The sequence below is a fragment of the Sorex fumeus genome, unplaced genomic scaffold (assembly GCF_029834395.1).
Source record: "Sorex fumeus unplaced genomic scaffold, SorFum_2.1 ptg000128l, whole genome shotgun sequence".
Taxonomy (NCBI): Eukaryota; Metazoa; Chordata; class Mammalia; order Eulipotyphla; family Soricidae; genus Sorex; species Sorex fumeus.
Genome location: NW_026606185.1, coordinates 3,455,156 through 3,473,553, shown reverse-complemented (window position 1 = coordinate 3,473,553; position 18,398 = coordinate 3,455,156). Strand labels below are relative to the sequence as shown.

Genomic DNA, 18,398 nt, shown 5'->3' with positions numbered 1-18,398 from the left:
AGAGGGGGAGAAATATGGGTAAGAAATATATGAATGGAGGAAGCCCGATCACCCCAGCTCCACCACCACAACCTGCACCTGCATGTCTGTGAACATCCTGGCTGGCTGGTAGGAGGCATGGACTCCTGTGAGGGCAGCAGCTGTGTAGGCAGATATTTCCCTCCCTTCCCATCACTCTGGACTCACATCTCAATCTCCATCACCTAATTCTGTGGAGAACATCCTGGCCATCTCAAACACAATAGGCCAAGAGTCCACTAGCCTATTCCAATTTCACCAAAACTACCAGTGAACACAAGAAGCTATACAAGCCCAATATAAAAGAACAAATCCTCCAAAACTTCACTAGAGGCCTCACATAAGTTACAGAGGAGCACCTGAGGGAGGTATTCTAGAAGGGGAAAAAGGGGACCACCATCAACCGAGCTCATCCAGAATCCTTTCTCGCAGCAAGAGGGAATAGTGATAGTGAACTGGGAAGGCCCCACCTCCATAATACCACAACATCAGAAGAAACAGCGAAAATTCCCACTACAAGGAAAGGATGAAGAAGAGTCCAGAAGCCTCAACAGGGGTTACCCACAAACATGATCTCTCCAATAAAAAATTCAGAGATGAAATGTTGAAGATTTTCAATGAACTCAAAGTAACAGCAAATTAAAGAAGGACATGAAAGAAACAGTGGAACGGACAGCCAAGAAAATACAGGAATAAATGAGAGCAGAAATAAGAAAGTTACAAACAGAAGTATCACTAATAAAGGTTTTGGTAGATGAAATAAAAAACTCAGTGGGTGCCCTCAACAGTAGAATGGCTACAACCTAAAACAGAATCAGTGAGTTTGAAGATGAACTGTAGAAAGCTTACAGGCAACAACAAACAATGGGAAAAGACCTCAAAATAGCTCTAGGGTGAATCAGAGTCCTAGGGGATGATCTCAAGAGGAATAATATAAGAATCATCGGAGTACCAGAAGGACAGGGAGGCAACCCCAATGAAAAAGTCACAGTTAAAGATACCATTGCTGAGAAGTTCCCAGAGCTGGAGAACATGGGCATCCAGAACAAGGAGCCAGAAGAGTGCCAGCAAAAAGAGTCCCTAACAAAAAAACTCCAAGAGATATAGAACTATGAATGCCACGAATAGACGCAATACTACAAGCAGCAAGGTCAAAGAAGGAAATCCCATACAAAGGATCAACCCTTAGATTTACAGCAGACCTATCATTGTCTACCCTCCAAGCCCGTAGATAATGGTGGGATATCAGAGGAAACCCTCCAAGCCCATAGACAATGTGTGATATAGTGAAAAAACTCAATGAAATGAATGCCTCACCAAGAATACTTTATCCGGCTAAGCTTTCACTCTAATTCAAAGGAACGATACACTATTTCAGAGATAAGTATCAGCTCAGGAACTTCACAGACTAAAAACCAAACTTAAAAGAAGGGCAAAAGGGGCTACTCTAAGACAAGAAAAACCCCTACAAGCACAACAAACCCCTACAGAAAGATGGCACAAAACCCCATGATAATAATCTCTCTCAATGTCAATGGTCTGAACGCACTAATTGAGAGACACAGAGTGGCAAAATGCATTCAGAAACTGAACCCAATATTCTGCTGCCTACAAGAAACACATCTGAAGAGTCAGAGCAAAAACAGACTCAAATCCAAAGAATGAAAAACAATCCTGCAAGCAAACAACTCCCTCAAAAAAGCCAGGGTGGCCTTACTAGTATCCGACAACAAAGATTTCAGGTTGAAAAAGATTAGAAGGGACAGGGAAGGACATTTTTTATTAATCAAGGGATATGTACAGTAAGAAGAAATCACACCTATGTGTATACACACCTAATGAGGGACCATTACAAACAACTGCTAAGAGATTTTAAGAAGGACATTGCTAGGAACACAATAGTAATTGGAGACTTCAACACTGCCTTCTCGCCTCTAGATAGATCAACAATAATAAAACTCAGGAAGGAAACACTGCCTTTGAAGAAAGAAATAGAAGAGAGAGGGCTAACAGATCTAAACAGGGCTTTATATCCGCAAAAGAAGGAATACACATTTTTTTTCCAGTGCACATGGAACATTTTCCAAAATAGACCACATGCTGGGTCACAAAACATACCTCAATAGAATCAGGAAGATAGAAATTGTATCAACCATCTTTTCAGACCACAATGCACTGAAGATGGAAGTTAATCACAGACAGATGTGGAGAACCAAATCAAAACCTGGAAATTACCACAATGTTGAACAAGTGGGTCAGGAAGGAAATCAAGGAAGAAATCAAAAGATCCTAGAAATAAATGAGAATGAAGACATGAGTTACCAGAACCCATGGGACACAGATAAAGCCATATTAAGGGGAAAATTTATAGCGCTGCAAGTGTTTCTTAGGAAGGAAGAAAGGGCCCACATAAATAACTTGACTTCACTGCTCAAGATCTTAGAAAAGAACCAACAAAAAGAACTCAAACCAGGCAGAAGGAAAGAAAAAACAAAACTTAGAGCATAAATTAATGACATGGAAACCCAAAAAACAATTTGAAAGATCAATGAAACCAAGAGCTCGTTCTTTAAGAAAATAAACAAGATTGATAAACCACTAGCAAGACTCACAAGGGGGGGGGGGAGGGAGAGAGAGAGGGAGAGAGACACAGAGACAGAGACAGAGAAAAAACCCTAATAAACTGAATCAGAAGTGAAAAAGGGGACATCACAAGAGAAACCAAAGAAATTCAAAAGATCATCAGATACTACTTTTAAAGGCTGTATGCCATGAAACAAGAGAACCTAGAATAAATGGATAAATTCCTGGATTCCTATAATCTCTCAAGACTAAACCAAGAAGACTTGGAAGACCTGAATAGACCTATTACTATCAAGGAAATTGAAACTGTAATCAAAAGTCTACCCAAAAACAAAAGCCCAGGCCCAGATGGATTCACTAGCGAATTCTTCCAAACATTTAAAAAATGACCTATTCCATTTCTCTCAAGCTTTTCCAGGAAACTGGAGAAACAGACATTCTCCCAAACAGTTTCTATGAGGCACATATCTCCCTAATACCAAAAGCAAACAAAGACATCATTAACAAAGAAAACTACAGACCAATATCCCTGATGAACACAGATGCGAAGATCCTCAACAAAATATCATCAAATAGAATCCATCAACTCATCAAAAAGATCGCACACCACAACCAAGTGGGATTCTTCCCAGGGATGCAAGGATGGTTTAACATTTGGAAATCAATCAACATAATCCATCATATCAACAAAAGAAAAGATAAAACCATATGGTCATATCAATAGATGCAGAGAAAGCATCTGATGAGATCCGGCACCCGTTTATGATGAAAGCTCTCACCAAAATGGGTTTTGAAGGAACTTTCCTCAGTATAGTCAAAGATATCTACCACAAGCCTATGCCAAGCATTATCCTCAATGGGGAAAAACTAAGAGCCTTCCCTCTAAAATCAGGGACAAGACAAGGATGCCCACTCTCACCACTTCTGTTCAATATAGTGCTGGAAGTACTTGCAATAGCGGTTAGTCAAGTAAAAGATATTAAGTTTATCCAGATAGGAAGAAATCAAGCTCTCACTATTCGTAAATGATATCATACTCTATTTAGAGAACCCTAAAGCCTCTACCAAGAAACTCCTAGAAACAATAGACTTGTATAATAAAGTCGCAGGCTATAAAGTTAATACCCAAAAGTCCTTGGCTTTCCTATATGCAAATAATGAGAAAGAGGAAAGCGACATGAAAAAATCAATACCATTCACAATCATGCCTCAGAAGATCAAGTACCTCAGAATCAACTTAACTAAGGAGGTAAAGGACCTCTACAAAGAAAACTATAAAACTCTACTTCGCAATATAAAAGGCCATGAGAAAATGGAAACATATCACCTGCTCATGGACTGGGAGAGTTAACATTATCAAAATGGCAATACTCCCCAAAGCATTATACAGATTCGATGTGATCCCTATAAAGATACCCATGACATTCTTCAAAGAAATGGATCAGATACTCTTGAAACGCATATGGAACAACAAACCCGCACGAATAGCTAAAGCAATTCTCGGGAAAAAGAAGATGGGAGGCATCATCTTCCCCAACCTCAAACTCTACTACAAAGCAGTTATAATTAAAACCGCATGGTACTGAAATAAAGGCAGAGCTGCAGACCAATGAAACCGGGTGGAATATCCTTACACACACCCTCAAATATATGATTATCTAATCTTTGATAAGGGAGCAAGAAACATGAAGTGGAGCAAGGAAAGCCTCTTTAACAAATGGTGCTGGCAAAACTGGACAGCTACATGCAAAAAAATGGGCTCACACCTCTACCTAACACCATGCACAAAAGTCAGATCAAAATGGATTAAAGACCTCAATATCAGACGAGAATCCATAAGGTATAAGAATCCATAAGACAAGGTTGGCAAAACCCTCCACGATACTGAAGCTAAAGGTATCTTCAAAGATGACAAGCCACTGACCAAGCAAGTGGAAACAGAGATAAACAAATGGGACTATCTTAAACTAAGAAGTTTCTGTACCTCAAAAGACACCATGACAAGAATACATAAAGAATCTACATAATGGAAAAGAGTATTCACCCAATACCCACCTGATGGGCTGGAGCAATAGCATAGCAGGTAGGGAGTTTGCCTTGCACATGGCTGACCGGGTTCGAATCCTCCATCTCTCTCAGAGAGCCCAGCAAGCTACTGAGAGTATCCCGCCCATATTGCAGTCTTGCAAGCTCCCCATGGCATATTCTATATGCCAAAAAAGAGTAACCAGTCTCACAATGGAGATGTTACTGGTACTCGCTCCAGCAAATTGATGAACAACAGGAGGACAGTGCTACAGTGCTACCCATCTAATAAGGGGCTGATATCAAAGATATACAAGGCACTGGTTGAACTCTATAGGAAGAAAAGATCCAATCCCATAAGAAAATGGGGCGATGAAATGAATAGAAACTTTCTCAAAGAAGAAATCTTAATGGCCAAAAGGCACATGAAAAAATGCTCTTCGTCACTAATCATCAGGGAGATGCAGATCAAAACCACAAAGAGATACCATCTCACACCTCAGAGACTGGCCCACAACCAAAAGAACAAAAGTAACAGGTGTTGGTGAGGATTGGGGAGAAGGGGGCCATTCTTCACTGCTGGTGGGAATGCCGACTGGTTCAGCCCTTTTGGAAAACAGTATGGACAATTCTCAAAAAATTAGAAATTGAGCTCCCATTTGACCCAGCAATAACACTTCTGGGAATATATCCTGGAGATGCAAAAAAGTATAGTAGAAATGACATCTGCACTTCTATGTTCCTTGCAGCACTGTTTACTATAGCCAGAATCTGGAAAAAACCCAAATGCCTGAGAACAGATGACTGGTTAAAGAAATTTTGGTACATTTACACAATGGAATACTATGCAGCTGTTAGAAAGACTGAAGTCATGAAATCTGCATATAAGTGGATCAACATGGAGAGTATCATGTTAAGTGAAATGAGTCAGAGAGGGACAGATATAGAAAGATTGTACTGATTTGTGGAATATAAAGTAACAGAATGGGAGACTTACACCCAAGAATAGTAGAGATGAGGATCATGAGGATTACTCCATGGCTTGGAAACTGGCTTCACATGCTGGGGGAAAAGGCAGCTCAGATATAGAAGGTACCACCAAGTAAAGGGTGCTTGGAGGGCCTGCTCGGGATGGGAGATGCGTGCTGAAAGTATACTATAGACTGAATGATGGCCACTCAATACCTCTATTGCAAATCACAACATCCAAAAGGAGAGAGAGAGAGAGCAAAAGGGAATGCCCTGCCACAGAAGAGGGGTGGGGTAGGGATGGGGTGGGGGTGCTGGGAGGAATACTGGGATCATTGACGGTGGAGAATGGGCACTGGTGGAGGGATGGGTACTTGACCACTGTATGACTGAAACGTAAGCACAAAAGTTTGCAAGTCTGTAACTCTACCTCACGGTGATTCATTTAAAAAATATATATGAATAGATCCTCAACTAAGGTGGATATATAGTGGGTCTAAGCAAAAGCAAAACTGTTTGATCATCAGTAAGATGCAAGTTAAAACAGTGACATACCCACAAGAATAAAATTTTAAAAGTCTTTTAACACCAAGTTCTGACCAAATGACTAAAACTCTTACACTATTAATGTAAAGTAAAATAGCAAAAAACGTCTGACTCTTATTAAATTAACCACAAACCTGTACAATAATCAGTCAACTCCACTGTACTTATTAGCTTAAAGGAACTGAAAGTGGAAATGGATTTTTTTCACATTCCCAGTTTGCCTAAATGCATGGCCAGAGTTCAATCCCTGGTGTGGCCACAAGCACTAGACAGGGTCCCAGATGCCATTGGTACTTGGCAGCTCTGTCAGTGAACCCTAGCACAAGGATTGTCCTCTGCATTCCAACCAGTGCAGAGGCAGGCACTTGAGTGAAAAGAGGTATTACCCCTGGCTAACAAATGGAGTGTGGGTGGGGAGAGCCAAGATATATATATATATATATATATATATATATATATATATATATATTATATATATATATGTATTATATATATATTATATATATAGAGAGAGAGAGAGAGAGAGAGACACACACACATATGTATAAGGACCAGGATCAGCATGTGAATGAACAGTGAACAGTGAGGTGCTTACCGGGAGAAGCATTACTAGAATGTGTGCAAACCAGTCTGAGAGAAAGGTGCCACACAGGCTGTGTGACCTTCAGTGGGTGGGCCACCAGCCATCACAGCCAAATAACAGCAATGAAGAGAAATGAAGCTTCTAAAAAAATTTTCAAAGGAGGAAGATCATGTCTATAAAAAATACAAGAATGTTCATAGTAGCTAATTCATAACAGTAAAAAATACCACTCAAAGTAAGAGAAGACAGCGTGATTAAGAAATGGCACAGTTCTGCAAGTAATGCTAACACTGAGGAAGGGAAAACTGTATAGTTTGAAAAGGCGATTCTGATACAAAATTGATATCCTTAGAACATCTCATGCTTCCAATAATCAACTTACTAGGTGAGCAATTAAAGCACACACACACACATGCACACACAACTAAAGAACACAATTTAAGTGAATGGTTTCTGATGTAAGGTCAAAAATTGGCTCCTAGGGGGCATCCCTACCACTGCTCTACTCTGGGGTTTCTGTGCCAGCCTGTGAAGGCTGGAGGGCACAGCATCCAGCAGCACCAAATCAAGGACCACGCTGAGGTCACTCTGATAGGGCTTACATGGCTTCCTAGGGCCACAGATTTCCCTTTCTAAACAAATTCAGTTGACTGAGGTTAATTTGGTATGTAGTTAGAACCACACAAATAACTACTGACCTAGGGTCAGCATGTATATGTATATACAGAAAGAGGCAGAATTTGTTATTATTACTTCTAATTTAGTGTATGACAATCATCAACCGTGGAATCCACAAATGTGATTTAAAAAATCATTTGTAATTAATAAAATTCTAAGATAGGAAACTGTTAAACCTTTTCCAAGAACATCTAATTTTATTTTGAAATAAACTTGCTTTATTAAGAGAAATACACGAGGGTGGGGGAAAAGGAGAAGAGTACGAAGAGGGGAGGAGAAGAGAGGGAGAGGAAGGGGTGGGGAGAGAAAAGAGAGCAAGAAGAGAGGAATGGAGAACGCTTTTGGGAGGACACTATACATGCATTTTCCCCAAACGGTCTCGGTCTGAAGATCTCACAACCACAAAAGTAAATCTAGGCATTAGGTCTTTTCATATTCTTATCACAACCTTCAGTTTCTCTAGGAACTTTCTCCTTTTCTGTTCACCCTTCTCTGGCTGGTACCTCAAAATACTAACTAATATACTTTTTCTGGGTGAGGGGCGGGGGACACTGACAGGCAGTACTCAAAGGTTTATTTCTGGTTCTGCACTCAGGGATCACTCCTGGTGGGACTTGGGGGTCCATAATGAGACTGAACCTTGGGTGACTGTGCAAAGCTAATGTAGTATTGCTCTTGCCCTCAATGCTATCTAATTTTAACTTAACAAGTAATAATCATTCAGATCAGAAAAATATACCCTCAAAAATTACTGACTTATGGTTTGAGTCTATAAGACGTAAAAAAAATTAATAAAGCAGGACTCAACTCACTGTTTTACTTGTGAGAGATAACAATACTTTTAATCAAATAAAAGACAGTATTAGGTCTTAAAAGCATTCTTGGGGGTCAGAGTGATAGTCCAGTGGGTAGGGTGCTTGCCTTGCATGTGGACTACCGGGATTTGACCCCTGGCATCCCATATAGTTTCCCTAGTCAGCCAAAAGTGATACTTGAGCACAGAGCCAAGAGTACACCCTGAGTACCACCAGGTGTGGCCCCAAAACAAATGGAAAGAAAAACAAAAGCCAAGCAAAACCATTCTTGAAGAATGTAACACTTTATATGCCAGCATAAGATACAGTGGAAAGCTGTCATTACACAGTTTAAACCCTAAATTTTACCTAATTTTACAAGTAATTTACAAACATCCTCTTAATTCAACAGTCACTTGAGAGACCATGAAGTCTAGTTTTGTGTTTTTCAACTATGCCAAGTCATTCCTGTCCCTGCCTTAGTCAAACAAAATTTCCCTTTCTACTCACTAAAATACACCAAAGAAGACAATTACCCTACATTCTATATGCTTTTGCAACTGGCAATTTCCCTTCTGACCTGAAGCTTCTTAATTCCTCATCTTCTACTTTGGACAGTCTTCATGTAAATAGATAAATCAGCTTTCATTGACAAGTACTGGGGTCTCAAGTGAGTCTTTGGCCACATGTTTTCTATGGGAGAGAAATCTGTTTGAAATCAGTTGGGCAGGAAAAGGCATTCACAAGAATTCTAAGATTCCTGCAGGAAGCAGTTGGCCCAGATCAATGTGTGCTTGTTCCCAGCATGTAACAGCGGCAGAAAGAATGGAATGACAGCAGAAAATGGAACAATCCAGGATCTAGGGCTGCTGGGACACTGTGTCCTGATCTCCTGTCCATAGCAGGTAGGGGACAACCCTCCAGCCCCCAGAAGTGAGACTGATGCCAGGAGCACCCAGGGCTACAAACTGTGCTACAAAAGCTCTACAAAGTGGAAGGAAGAAGGGCTCTGGCAAATAGAAATTAATTTCCTAACATTACAAGCTTATCTCTGTATCACTAAAGTTATATTTCCTCTAAAATGCTTTTTTTTTAAAAAAAGGAATGATTTAAGAAATGTTTTTTGAAAATTGAAGGATTGTTAGAAGGAGAATCATGAAACTCTTCTGAATTCCAAGAGTATACTTTTTTGTTTGTCTTCATTTTGCAGTGCCAGTGCTCGGAGCTAACTCCTGACTCAGGAATCAATCATGATGGGACTCAGGGATCACATCTGGGTTGGCTGCATGCAAGGCAAGCACCCTGCCTGCTGCACTCTCTCCAGCCCTCCCCTCCCCCAAGAGAACATTTTATTACACTTTATTCTTAAAATATATTGTAACTTTCTCAATTAGTTTTACTGAATGGCCAAACCTGACTTTTCTATCAAGTTTTTGGTGCTAATTTCAAGAAAAACTATTAAAAAGATCTGAAAACAACCCTAAATTATGAGATTATTTGGAGAATTTATAGTAGTTGAACAAGGAAAACTAAATGGATGCAGTCCTTCTGTTATTTTCCAGTAGAAATCTGATTTTTTATCCATTAACACCATCTACTACTATAAAACTCATAGACACTGTCAAGATAGGGTGGAATCACTATAATGACTGTCATTATACAACAATGTTAGGGCTGTATATTGCCATATATAAGAGACGACCTTCAATAGCAACCATTACCAATAAGGAGGCATCCACTGAAGAATAAAATTGGAAAAGGAGCACTATTTGCTTATAACTTAATGATAAAGTTTAGTCCATGTGAGAAATCAGTAGTATTCTTAATACTGTTCCTAAATAAATCTAGAGTTTGTGCAATAAATCTGTGATGATAATATCAGTTTCCTATACTATTCCCTGTCTGCAAAAGTTTCACACTAAACCCATTTCTTGTAAATAATTTTATAGCAATTTTATTGAAAATGTACTATTATTATGATTATTGCTGGATCAAACCCAGGTGTCATGCACACAAGGCATGAATGCAATCTACCACTGAGCCACATGTCTGGCATCGAAATGATATTTCTAATTTAGTCTAATTTAATTTCTAATTTAGTCAATGGTCAAGAATCAGGGATGCTATCTCATTTGCCAAGGCGTCGAAAATCAGATGGGCTGGACATGTAATGAGATTTGAAAATGACTGCTGGACTAGAGCCATCACCGACTGGATTCCACGGGATGTCAAAAGATCGTGTGGCCACCCACCTACGAGATGGCCACCCACCTATGAGATGGTCAAGACCCTGAACAATTGGTTTGAAGCTCTTCATGTTCCTAGATTGAGCAGACGCCACTGGGCTACGCTAGCACGCAACAGGGATGAATGAAGATATTACTGGCACCTGCTCGAGCAAATCGATGAGTAATGGGATGTGGAGTGATCAAGGGATCAATTTAGGTTTCAGCGGAAGCGAGGAGCTACTCCCTGCGATGCCCTGGGGACTAGGTCCATTTCCGGGGATTAAAGTGGGGCAACAGGGGCTGGAGCAATAGCATAGCAGGTAGGGCGTTTGTCTTGCACACGACCGACCCGGGTTGGATTCCCAGCATCCCATATGGTCCCCTGAGCACCGCCAGGGGTAATTCCTAAGCACAGAGCCAGGAGTAACCCCTGAGCATCGCTGGGTGTGACCCAAAAAGCAAAGGTAAAGGTAAGGTAAAGGATCTCCCGTTGTTCATCGATTTGCTCGAGCGGGCCCAGTAACGTCTCCATTGGAGACTTTGTTGTTACTGTGTTTGGCATATCGAATACGTCACGGGGAGCTTGCCAGGCTCTGCCGTGCCGGCGAGATACTCTCGGTTGCTTGCCGGGGCTCACCAAGAGGGGCGGAGGAATCGAACTCGGGTCAGCCATGTTGGCTGCGAGCAAGGCAAATGCCCTACCGCTGTGCTATCGCTCCAACCCTGTGGCTCCAGTGGCGCAATTGGTTAGTGCATGGTACTTATAAGACAGTACGCTTGTGAGCCATGCCGAGGTAGTGAGTTCGAGCCTCACCTGGAGCAAAAAGCAAAAAAAAAAAAAAAAAATTAAATAGTAAAATAAAATAAAATAATAAAGTCAGGCAACAGTACCTTATCTCTTACGTATCTCTCCAGCCCTGCAAGGCGTTGGGGTTTTGTTTGGGGGCCACACCCAGCAGCATGCATGACGTGCCTCTGTGCTAAAGGCTCATCCTGAAGACACTCAGGGAACCATATGTAGTTTGGAGAATCAAACAGGGGTCGATCACATGCAAGAGAAGCACCTTAATCTCTGTACTGTTCTAGTTCTTACAATTTTATCTTACAATTTTAAATTCAAATTTAAAAGTTGCTGAATCACGATTATCCAACAACAAAAGCAAATTTAATCCAGAAAGAAAATAAAATAATGATGCCAACCTAAACAAAAAGCAGTAGGTTCTAATCCTGTCAACTGCACCAGGTATTTATAGTCATTAGAATGAAAATCTTTATGATGCTTTCATTGAAAGTCTCCTTTACACATGAATAAAATTTCTGTCAAAACACACTTGTAACATCAACTGCAGTGGTTGTAGCTGATGAATACTGAGACGCTTTTCCCTCATAAAGAAACACAGTTGCTCCCAAACTGCTTCACATGACCCAGCTGCAGCGTGGAGTTGAGGCCGGGCCTGAGCAGGTGCCAGCACTGGTGGAGAGCTCACCTTGTATGCCTGCATCAGCATGTGGCTGACGCCCGGCGCGCCATGGCACCAGTGCACCAGTCGGTCTGTTTCGTTGCTTAATGACGAGGGGTAATTTCCAGAGCGGAATCTTTTGTGGCGCACATAATCAATACTAGGTTTCACCAGTTCAGTCAAGGTTTCTTGGTCCACTTTTGCTTCTGGCTTTAGACAAAATAAATAAATTAAATTAAGTTATTAACTTTTCCTTAGATTAAAAAAAAACAACTCCATAATATTGTGGCCATAATTCCCTGGTGAGCAGAACAGCAGAGTAAGCTTTACTGTTCTTTATTTAGACGTCAGACCTTTTTGTGTTTCAACTCTTGGATGCTTGCAGAGAAGGCCAAAGGCCGGACATTGGATTTCCTCTTGCTCAGGAGGCCTTCAGCACATCATCTATGGCCCCCCACCTTGGGGAGCCCATTTTTACGGAAAGTCCATACACTTAAATGTGAATTTCACATAAAATACCCTCACAGGAACGTTCACAATCATGCTCGGCAGAATCTGGGTCCTTTTTCCTGTCAAATAAGCCACTGAACTCATCACCACTGTAGCACTGTAGAACTGTCCTCCCGTGGTTCATAGATTTGCTCGAGAGGGCACCAGTAACATCTCACAACAAATTATGAGACTTGTGTTACTGTTTTTGGCATATCGAATATGTCACAGGTAGCTTGCCAGTGTGGGCTGAATACTCTCTGTAGCTTGCCAGGCTCTTCGAGAGGGGTGGAGGAATTGAATTCGGGTCAGCCGTGTACAAGGCAAAACACCCTACCCACTGTGCTATCGCTCTAGCCCACTCATCACCACAGCCTCATAAATTTTTTAATGGGGACTTTCAAATGCTTTTTTTCAACTACAAAGATTCCTTGATTTGTAAGGAGGTATGTTCTGTTGAAACCATCCTAAATTTTAAACAGCCTAAGATGTAACAGCCGAAAACATATTCAATCCACATAATTTCTTGAACACTGTGGCTTAGCCTAAACTTCCCTCAGTGTGCTCGGAACATGCACCAGTCTGGAATCAGGAGAATCAAAAACTGTTCACTGTCCCAAAATGTGGGTGCTATCACTGCCCCCTCCCCCAGCCCCCAGCAAGAGGGATGCTACAACAATCAGAGGGGAAAGGAGCCGTGAGTGTAAGCTTGTGTGTGCTGGGTGAGTTACTCAGTGATTTCATTTTCTTGAAGAGGGGAGGCAGACCAAATAAGTTTGGGAACTCCTAACCCAAATGCTCTATTATAATGAAGTTGACTGTCTCAGGCAAATGGGCATTTTATAAACATGATAGGATGTGGACTCGCAAATTCGAGATCCCAGACCTGCTGTTCCTACTGCATACGGCCTTTTACGGGCCTCATGGCCAATGGCTGACAGGAAATGGTGTTTGTGGTAGTTCTCCAGCACTAGGAGAGAGGGCTGGGCCTGTCACAAGAATATTGCCTGTCCTTAGCCCAGAAAAATACACAAGTCCCACAAACTTGAAATACCAAAACTTAAAGAATGGCTTTTACCTAGTGTGTATAGTTTTTGTAATATTGTACAAAAAAAACACAAGCCAGGGGCTTGAGAGATACTACGGCAGGGAAGGTACCTGCCTTGCATGTGATGGACCCAGGTTTGACTTCCATCCCATATGGTCCCCTGAGAAACAAGCCAGGAGTAAGCCCTGGGCACAGCTGGGTATTGCCCAAAAACAAAAAGAAAAAAATCATATGCCAAGTCATCCGAAGTTCTGTTTTATCTGGGCTGTTTCTCAAAAAAATTAAAATAAAAGGAGACTTCAGTGCTCCTATACAGCATAAGCACTGTTCACAGCAGGTGGTGCGATCAGAGCGGGGAGGGGAGAGTCTCCATGCAGCGGGCCCGCAGGCAGGCTTCACCTTCCCCCACTCCTGGCCATCCGAGGTTCCACAGCCTGACAGCTCCAGCCCAGTCCCTTAGTCTCCGTCAAGAGTTAGGGAGGATCGGCCTTCTTATGCAAGCAGGCTAACTGACAGGTCTGTCTGCTCCATATGGGAACTTTCAAGGCAGCCCCTCTGCCTCACCCCAGCCCTCTGGACACACAGCACTTGGCACTTTACGTTCTTGAATTCTAAGGTCGAACTGAACTGCTGGAAATGGCATGCTCCTTTTTGGGTACTCCGTCTGACTGCTCTGCTCTTTCTCATTCTCTCACATTTCTTTCATTAGTGCTCTCATCCCATACACAGCTTGGAGCCCTGGAAGACTTCCTCATTTCAACATTGATGTTTTGTCATCTTTGAGGTTTTTCAGAGAGAGGAATATCATTTTGCGCTCATAAAAGTGAAGCTGTTTGAGGGACAAATAAATTTTTGTGTATTGTTCTGCATCTGCCAAAGGAAACTCACTCGTGGGACCCCCCTCACACAGTGATCAGTCATCCCCTACACTGTTCCACTGCTCAGTTACAGGACCCCTGTTAGGATTCTGCACTCCCAGTTATTCTCTGCAGCATGACACTATTTCATACTGCTGGACCACTGCATGCTGGTATTGCTATACCTTTATGTGAGCATACATTATACTGCTACAAAATTACAGTTACACTGTTATAAGGCTGTTACACACATTATACCCCACATACTGAAATATTACTTGATTCCGCCTTGAACTCTCAGAGGCGCTGTTACTCTATTACACTGTTATTCTGCTCACTCTGGCTGTCACTCACTGCTCAATGTCAGTGTCCCTCTGTCCCACTGTCATACCGATTTTAGCGTGGAACAAGCAAGAACATGTCTGCCTAGGGTTCTGTTCCCTGCAGGTGCTCCTCATTGAAAAAGGAAAACTCTGATCAGCAGGAGGACAAGGACAGGAGGAGAGCGGGCAACATACGTCTAGTGTGGTCTAGGCTGCATAAGAAATGCTCTCGGGCTAATTCAGCGCAGAGCTCCACCACATACTGTGTGGCTCGGGAGTCCAAGGGTCTGCCATTCCAAGTAGGGTTTGTGTTTCATTCCTGCCTGGCTGGTTTGTATGATCATTTCATCTCCCACTTCTAATGCCATACCCTAGTGTGCCACTGTGTCAGCCACTCAGAGAGTCTCTACTCACCTGCATTAACATGTAGTAGATTCCCGTCATGCCGTGTGCTGCCCCCACGTACTGCTTCCCATGCCACTGGTATAACAGGGGACACCGTTCAGTCTTCCTCTCTTCCCTTGACAAACTCTTGCCTGATTCGATAATAGCAGTGACCACCTACAGCCATAATGAGATAGCCTCAGGATGAAAAATATACCTTATAGGTAACTGAGAGCCTAGTTGAAAAATTTTTGAGTGAGCAGCTAACATGGTTGCCTTTCTTACATGTGTAAGAAAAGCGTAAAATTCGAAAGTAGACTATGGACTGAAGATGTTTGCCACTCAATACCTCTTTTGCAGACCACAACACCCAAAAGGAGAGAGAGAACACAGGGGATTGCCCTGCCACAGAGACAGTGGGGGATGGGGGGATGGGGGTGGGGGGATATTATCCATGGTGGTGGAAAATGGGCACTGGTGGAGGGATGGGTATCTGATCATTGTATAATCGAAACCCAAGCACAAAAAATTATAAATCTAAAACTGTAAAAAAAAAAAATAAAAATATATATATATAAAAAAAAGAAAAGCGTAAATTTTTCTTAGTGTAAACTAAGTAGCACTGTAGCACTGTCCACTGTCCTCCTGTTGTTCATCAATTTGCTTGAGCGGGCCCAATAACGTTTCCATTGTGAAACTTGTTGTTACTGTGTTTGGCATATCGAATATGTCATGGGTAGCTTCCCAGGCTTTCCTGTGAGGGCAAGATACTCTCGGTAGTTGCCAGGCTCTCCAAGAGGGGCCGAGGAATTGAACCTGGGTCGGTCAGGTCAGTGGCATGCAAGGCAAACATCTTACCTGCTATGCTATCGCTCCAGACCAGAGAGAAATCAAAAGAAAACCTCAAAATAGAAAGAAGCCTTCAGAAGTTGAAGGAGAGGCCAAAAAGACAGTCCAGGGTTCAGGTGCATGGTGTGCACACTGCTGATGCCGTGGCTCAGTACCAAGTGGGGGCTCTGGTGACCCTGCACTTGGCTGGATTCCTGCATTGAAGGGCTGGTGTGAGAGGCCGCAGATCGGCCTCCTGAATACTGATGAGTCCAGGCCCCCTCAGAGAAGGGAACTATCCAAAGTTCTGTGGACAAATGTATTACTAAAATCTAGGGAAAGCACTGCAAAAAAAAATTGCCTATATTAATTTTCTTCTTAGCTGCAATGTTTCCCCTGAAAGACTGGCAAGTCCATCTTCCAGGGAGACTGGAGGAATCACGTTTATGGAAGTCTAGGAAGGACGGTCTGTGGGGGAGTGCAGCTTTAAATCAGACGGAAGTGGAACATATTCAGAAGGCTGTGTGGCAAAAATGCCAACTGCTTCCTCACATTCATTCCCCCTCATCCTTTTTGTACTAGGGCTCTGGGACAGGAGCAGAAGTGATGAAGGCAGCTGCTAACCTTGTCTCAAAAGGAAATGCTGGTTTCCATGCCCATCCTCACCTGTCCTCGGGGCTACGAGCTCAGGGAACTTTGGTCTTCTAGATACAGTAACACAAGGATATAGGAAATAATACAAAGACAGAGCTCCAATAAACAAAGAGGGCCTGCTCACTGGCTAAGGGTATTTGGACTGTCTACTGATCGAAAGAAATAGGGAAGGAGAAATAATTTGTTTTTTTCTTTCTTTCTTTTAATTAAATGCTGTTTGGTTCTAGTAAAAACAGCCAAAGTAACAGATTGTGTGTTGTGTATGTGTGTGTGTGTGTCCCTACAAAAGGAAAACAAGATCCATTTATCTACTTTATAATAGGTGTTAATAAATTACTCCTACCTAGGAGCAGAAATAGTCCTTACTACAGTTCCATGCTAACAAACAGCTCACGAGCGGCAGCTAGGGAGGAACACCCAGAATCCCACATACCTCCTTAATGGTTGACTCACTCACGGTGCCTGGACCCATTTCGGAGTTGAGATAAAGTAAGGCGTACAGGTAACCTGCCCGCCCGTACAGCAGCTCATCAGGAAGGTCCGAGTCTCGGCAGACAACGGCTCTCTGGAGCTGTAAAAGTCTACCCCAACAAATCAAGTTCTGTTTAGACAGAGAAAGTCTAAGATAGCCCTCCTGAAATAGTACTTATTGTTATTTTAGGAATCATCTATTATTTCAGATTTAAAACATTTGAAAAAACAAATTTCTTCACTAGCCTTAGATGTCTAATGTAATAAAGAGACCTCTTTATGGCCAAACTTTCTACCTTTCTATTTCAAACCATGTAAACAGGAGATACTCAATTTTTCAGTCCAGAATTAGAAAAAGTGATTTAATAGCACTATAATATAGTACTGGAATTTGGTGATTATTCAGTCATTCCACAAACATTACCTCTATCAGTCACTGATACAACCTATATCAGGTACTCAAAGAAAACCAATAGGTGCAATAAAAGTTTATACTACCTAACTACTCATAATTTGCAGGTCTAATCAGCTCAAGGCTGAATCTAAATGGATCTAAGGCATATATGCTAATTTTCATGGGCTGGAGCGATAGCACAGCGGGTAGGGCATTTGCCTTGCACTCAGCCAACATGGCCAACCCGAGCTCAATTCTTCTGCCCCTCTCGGAGAGCCCAGCAAGCTGCCAAGACGTATTCAAGTGACAACAAAGTCTCACAATGGAGACGTTACTGGGCCCACTCGAGAAAATCAATGAACAACAGGAGGACCGTGACCTCATGAAGGCAAACAAAAACTTTTACTTAGGAAAAATAAGATGAAAATAAATGAAAGAAATCTATTCATCACCACAATTAATGCAAATGCATGCTTGGCTAGAAAGGGAGCATCTGATGTTAGCATTACACTCGAGACTGATATATAGACCTCTTCACTTCTTGAAGAGACCTATTTGCAAAGTGTGAATGAATTCAAAACTAATTTCTTTTTAAATTTCTTTCTATAGCAAGAGTCTCAATTGAGCATTTGCAGGAAATGTTTCTAGTTTTAGAAGTCTCACCTTGTGACGCACTCCCGTGCCTCAGTGTCACTTTTGAGTTTGTGATAGGCCACAGCCCCCACAGCCAGGGGCCCGGCATCTCCACAGAGGAAGGTGACTCGGCGTCCACTCAGATTCCGAAGCGTTCTCTTGACATAGTCCAAGGATCGAAGCAGATAGGTCTGATCAGACGTGACCCGGTGCAACTGCAGGTACAGAAGGGCTATGCCTGGAATGATGCCCACCCAGAAGAAAAGCATTACTATCTTTCCTGAAGGAAATTACCTTGTGATTCCATGTGAAAGTCTCATTTACATAAACTGTTTCTGAAGGGGCAGAAACAAAGTATCTATCACATATTTCTGGAAAAACAGGGAGCTGAGGAGGGGAAAAGAGAGTAAAACAAAACAAGCTTAAGTTTTCT

General features: G+C 42.1%; 1 protein-coding gene and 1 non-coding gene across 2 annotated transcripts in view; one reads left to right on the top strand and one right to left on the bottom strand.

Moving 5' to 3' along the window:
• The window catches only part of LANCL2 (LanC like glutathione S-transferase 2), a 64,444-nt gene that overhangs the window by 13,188 nt on the left and 32,858 nt on the right, over window positions 1-18,398 (bottom strand). The window contains exons 3-6 of the mRNA XM_056138142.1: window positions 17,996-18,203; window positions 16,901-17,048; window positions 15,016-15,162; window positions 11,912-12,094 (exon numbers count right to left, since the gene is read on the bottom strand). Of these exons, the coding sequence (XP_055994117.1) occupies window positions 11,912-12,094; window positions 15,016-15,162; window positions 16,901-17,048; window positions 17,996-18,203 (686 nt within the window). The remainder of the gene's footprint in view (window positions 1-11,911; window positions 12,095-15,015; window positions 15,163-16,900; window positions 17,049-17,995; window positions 18,204-18,398) is intronic.
• TRNAI-UAU (transfer RNA isoleucine (anticodon UAU)) lies at window positions 11,153-11,246 on the top strand. Its single transcript has 2 exons — window positions 11,153-11,190; window positions 11,211-11,246. It is a non-coding gene; the product is annotated as a tRNA-Ile (tRNA).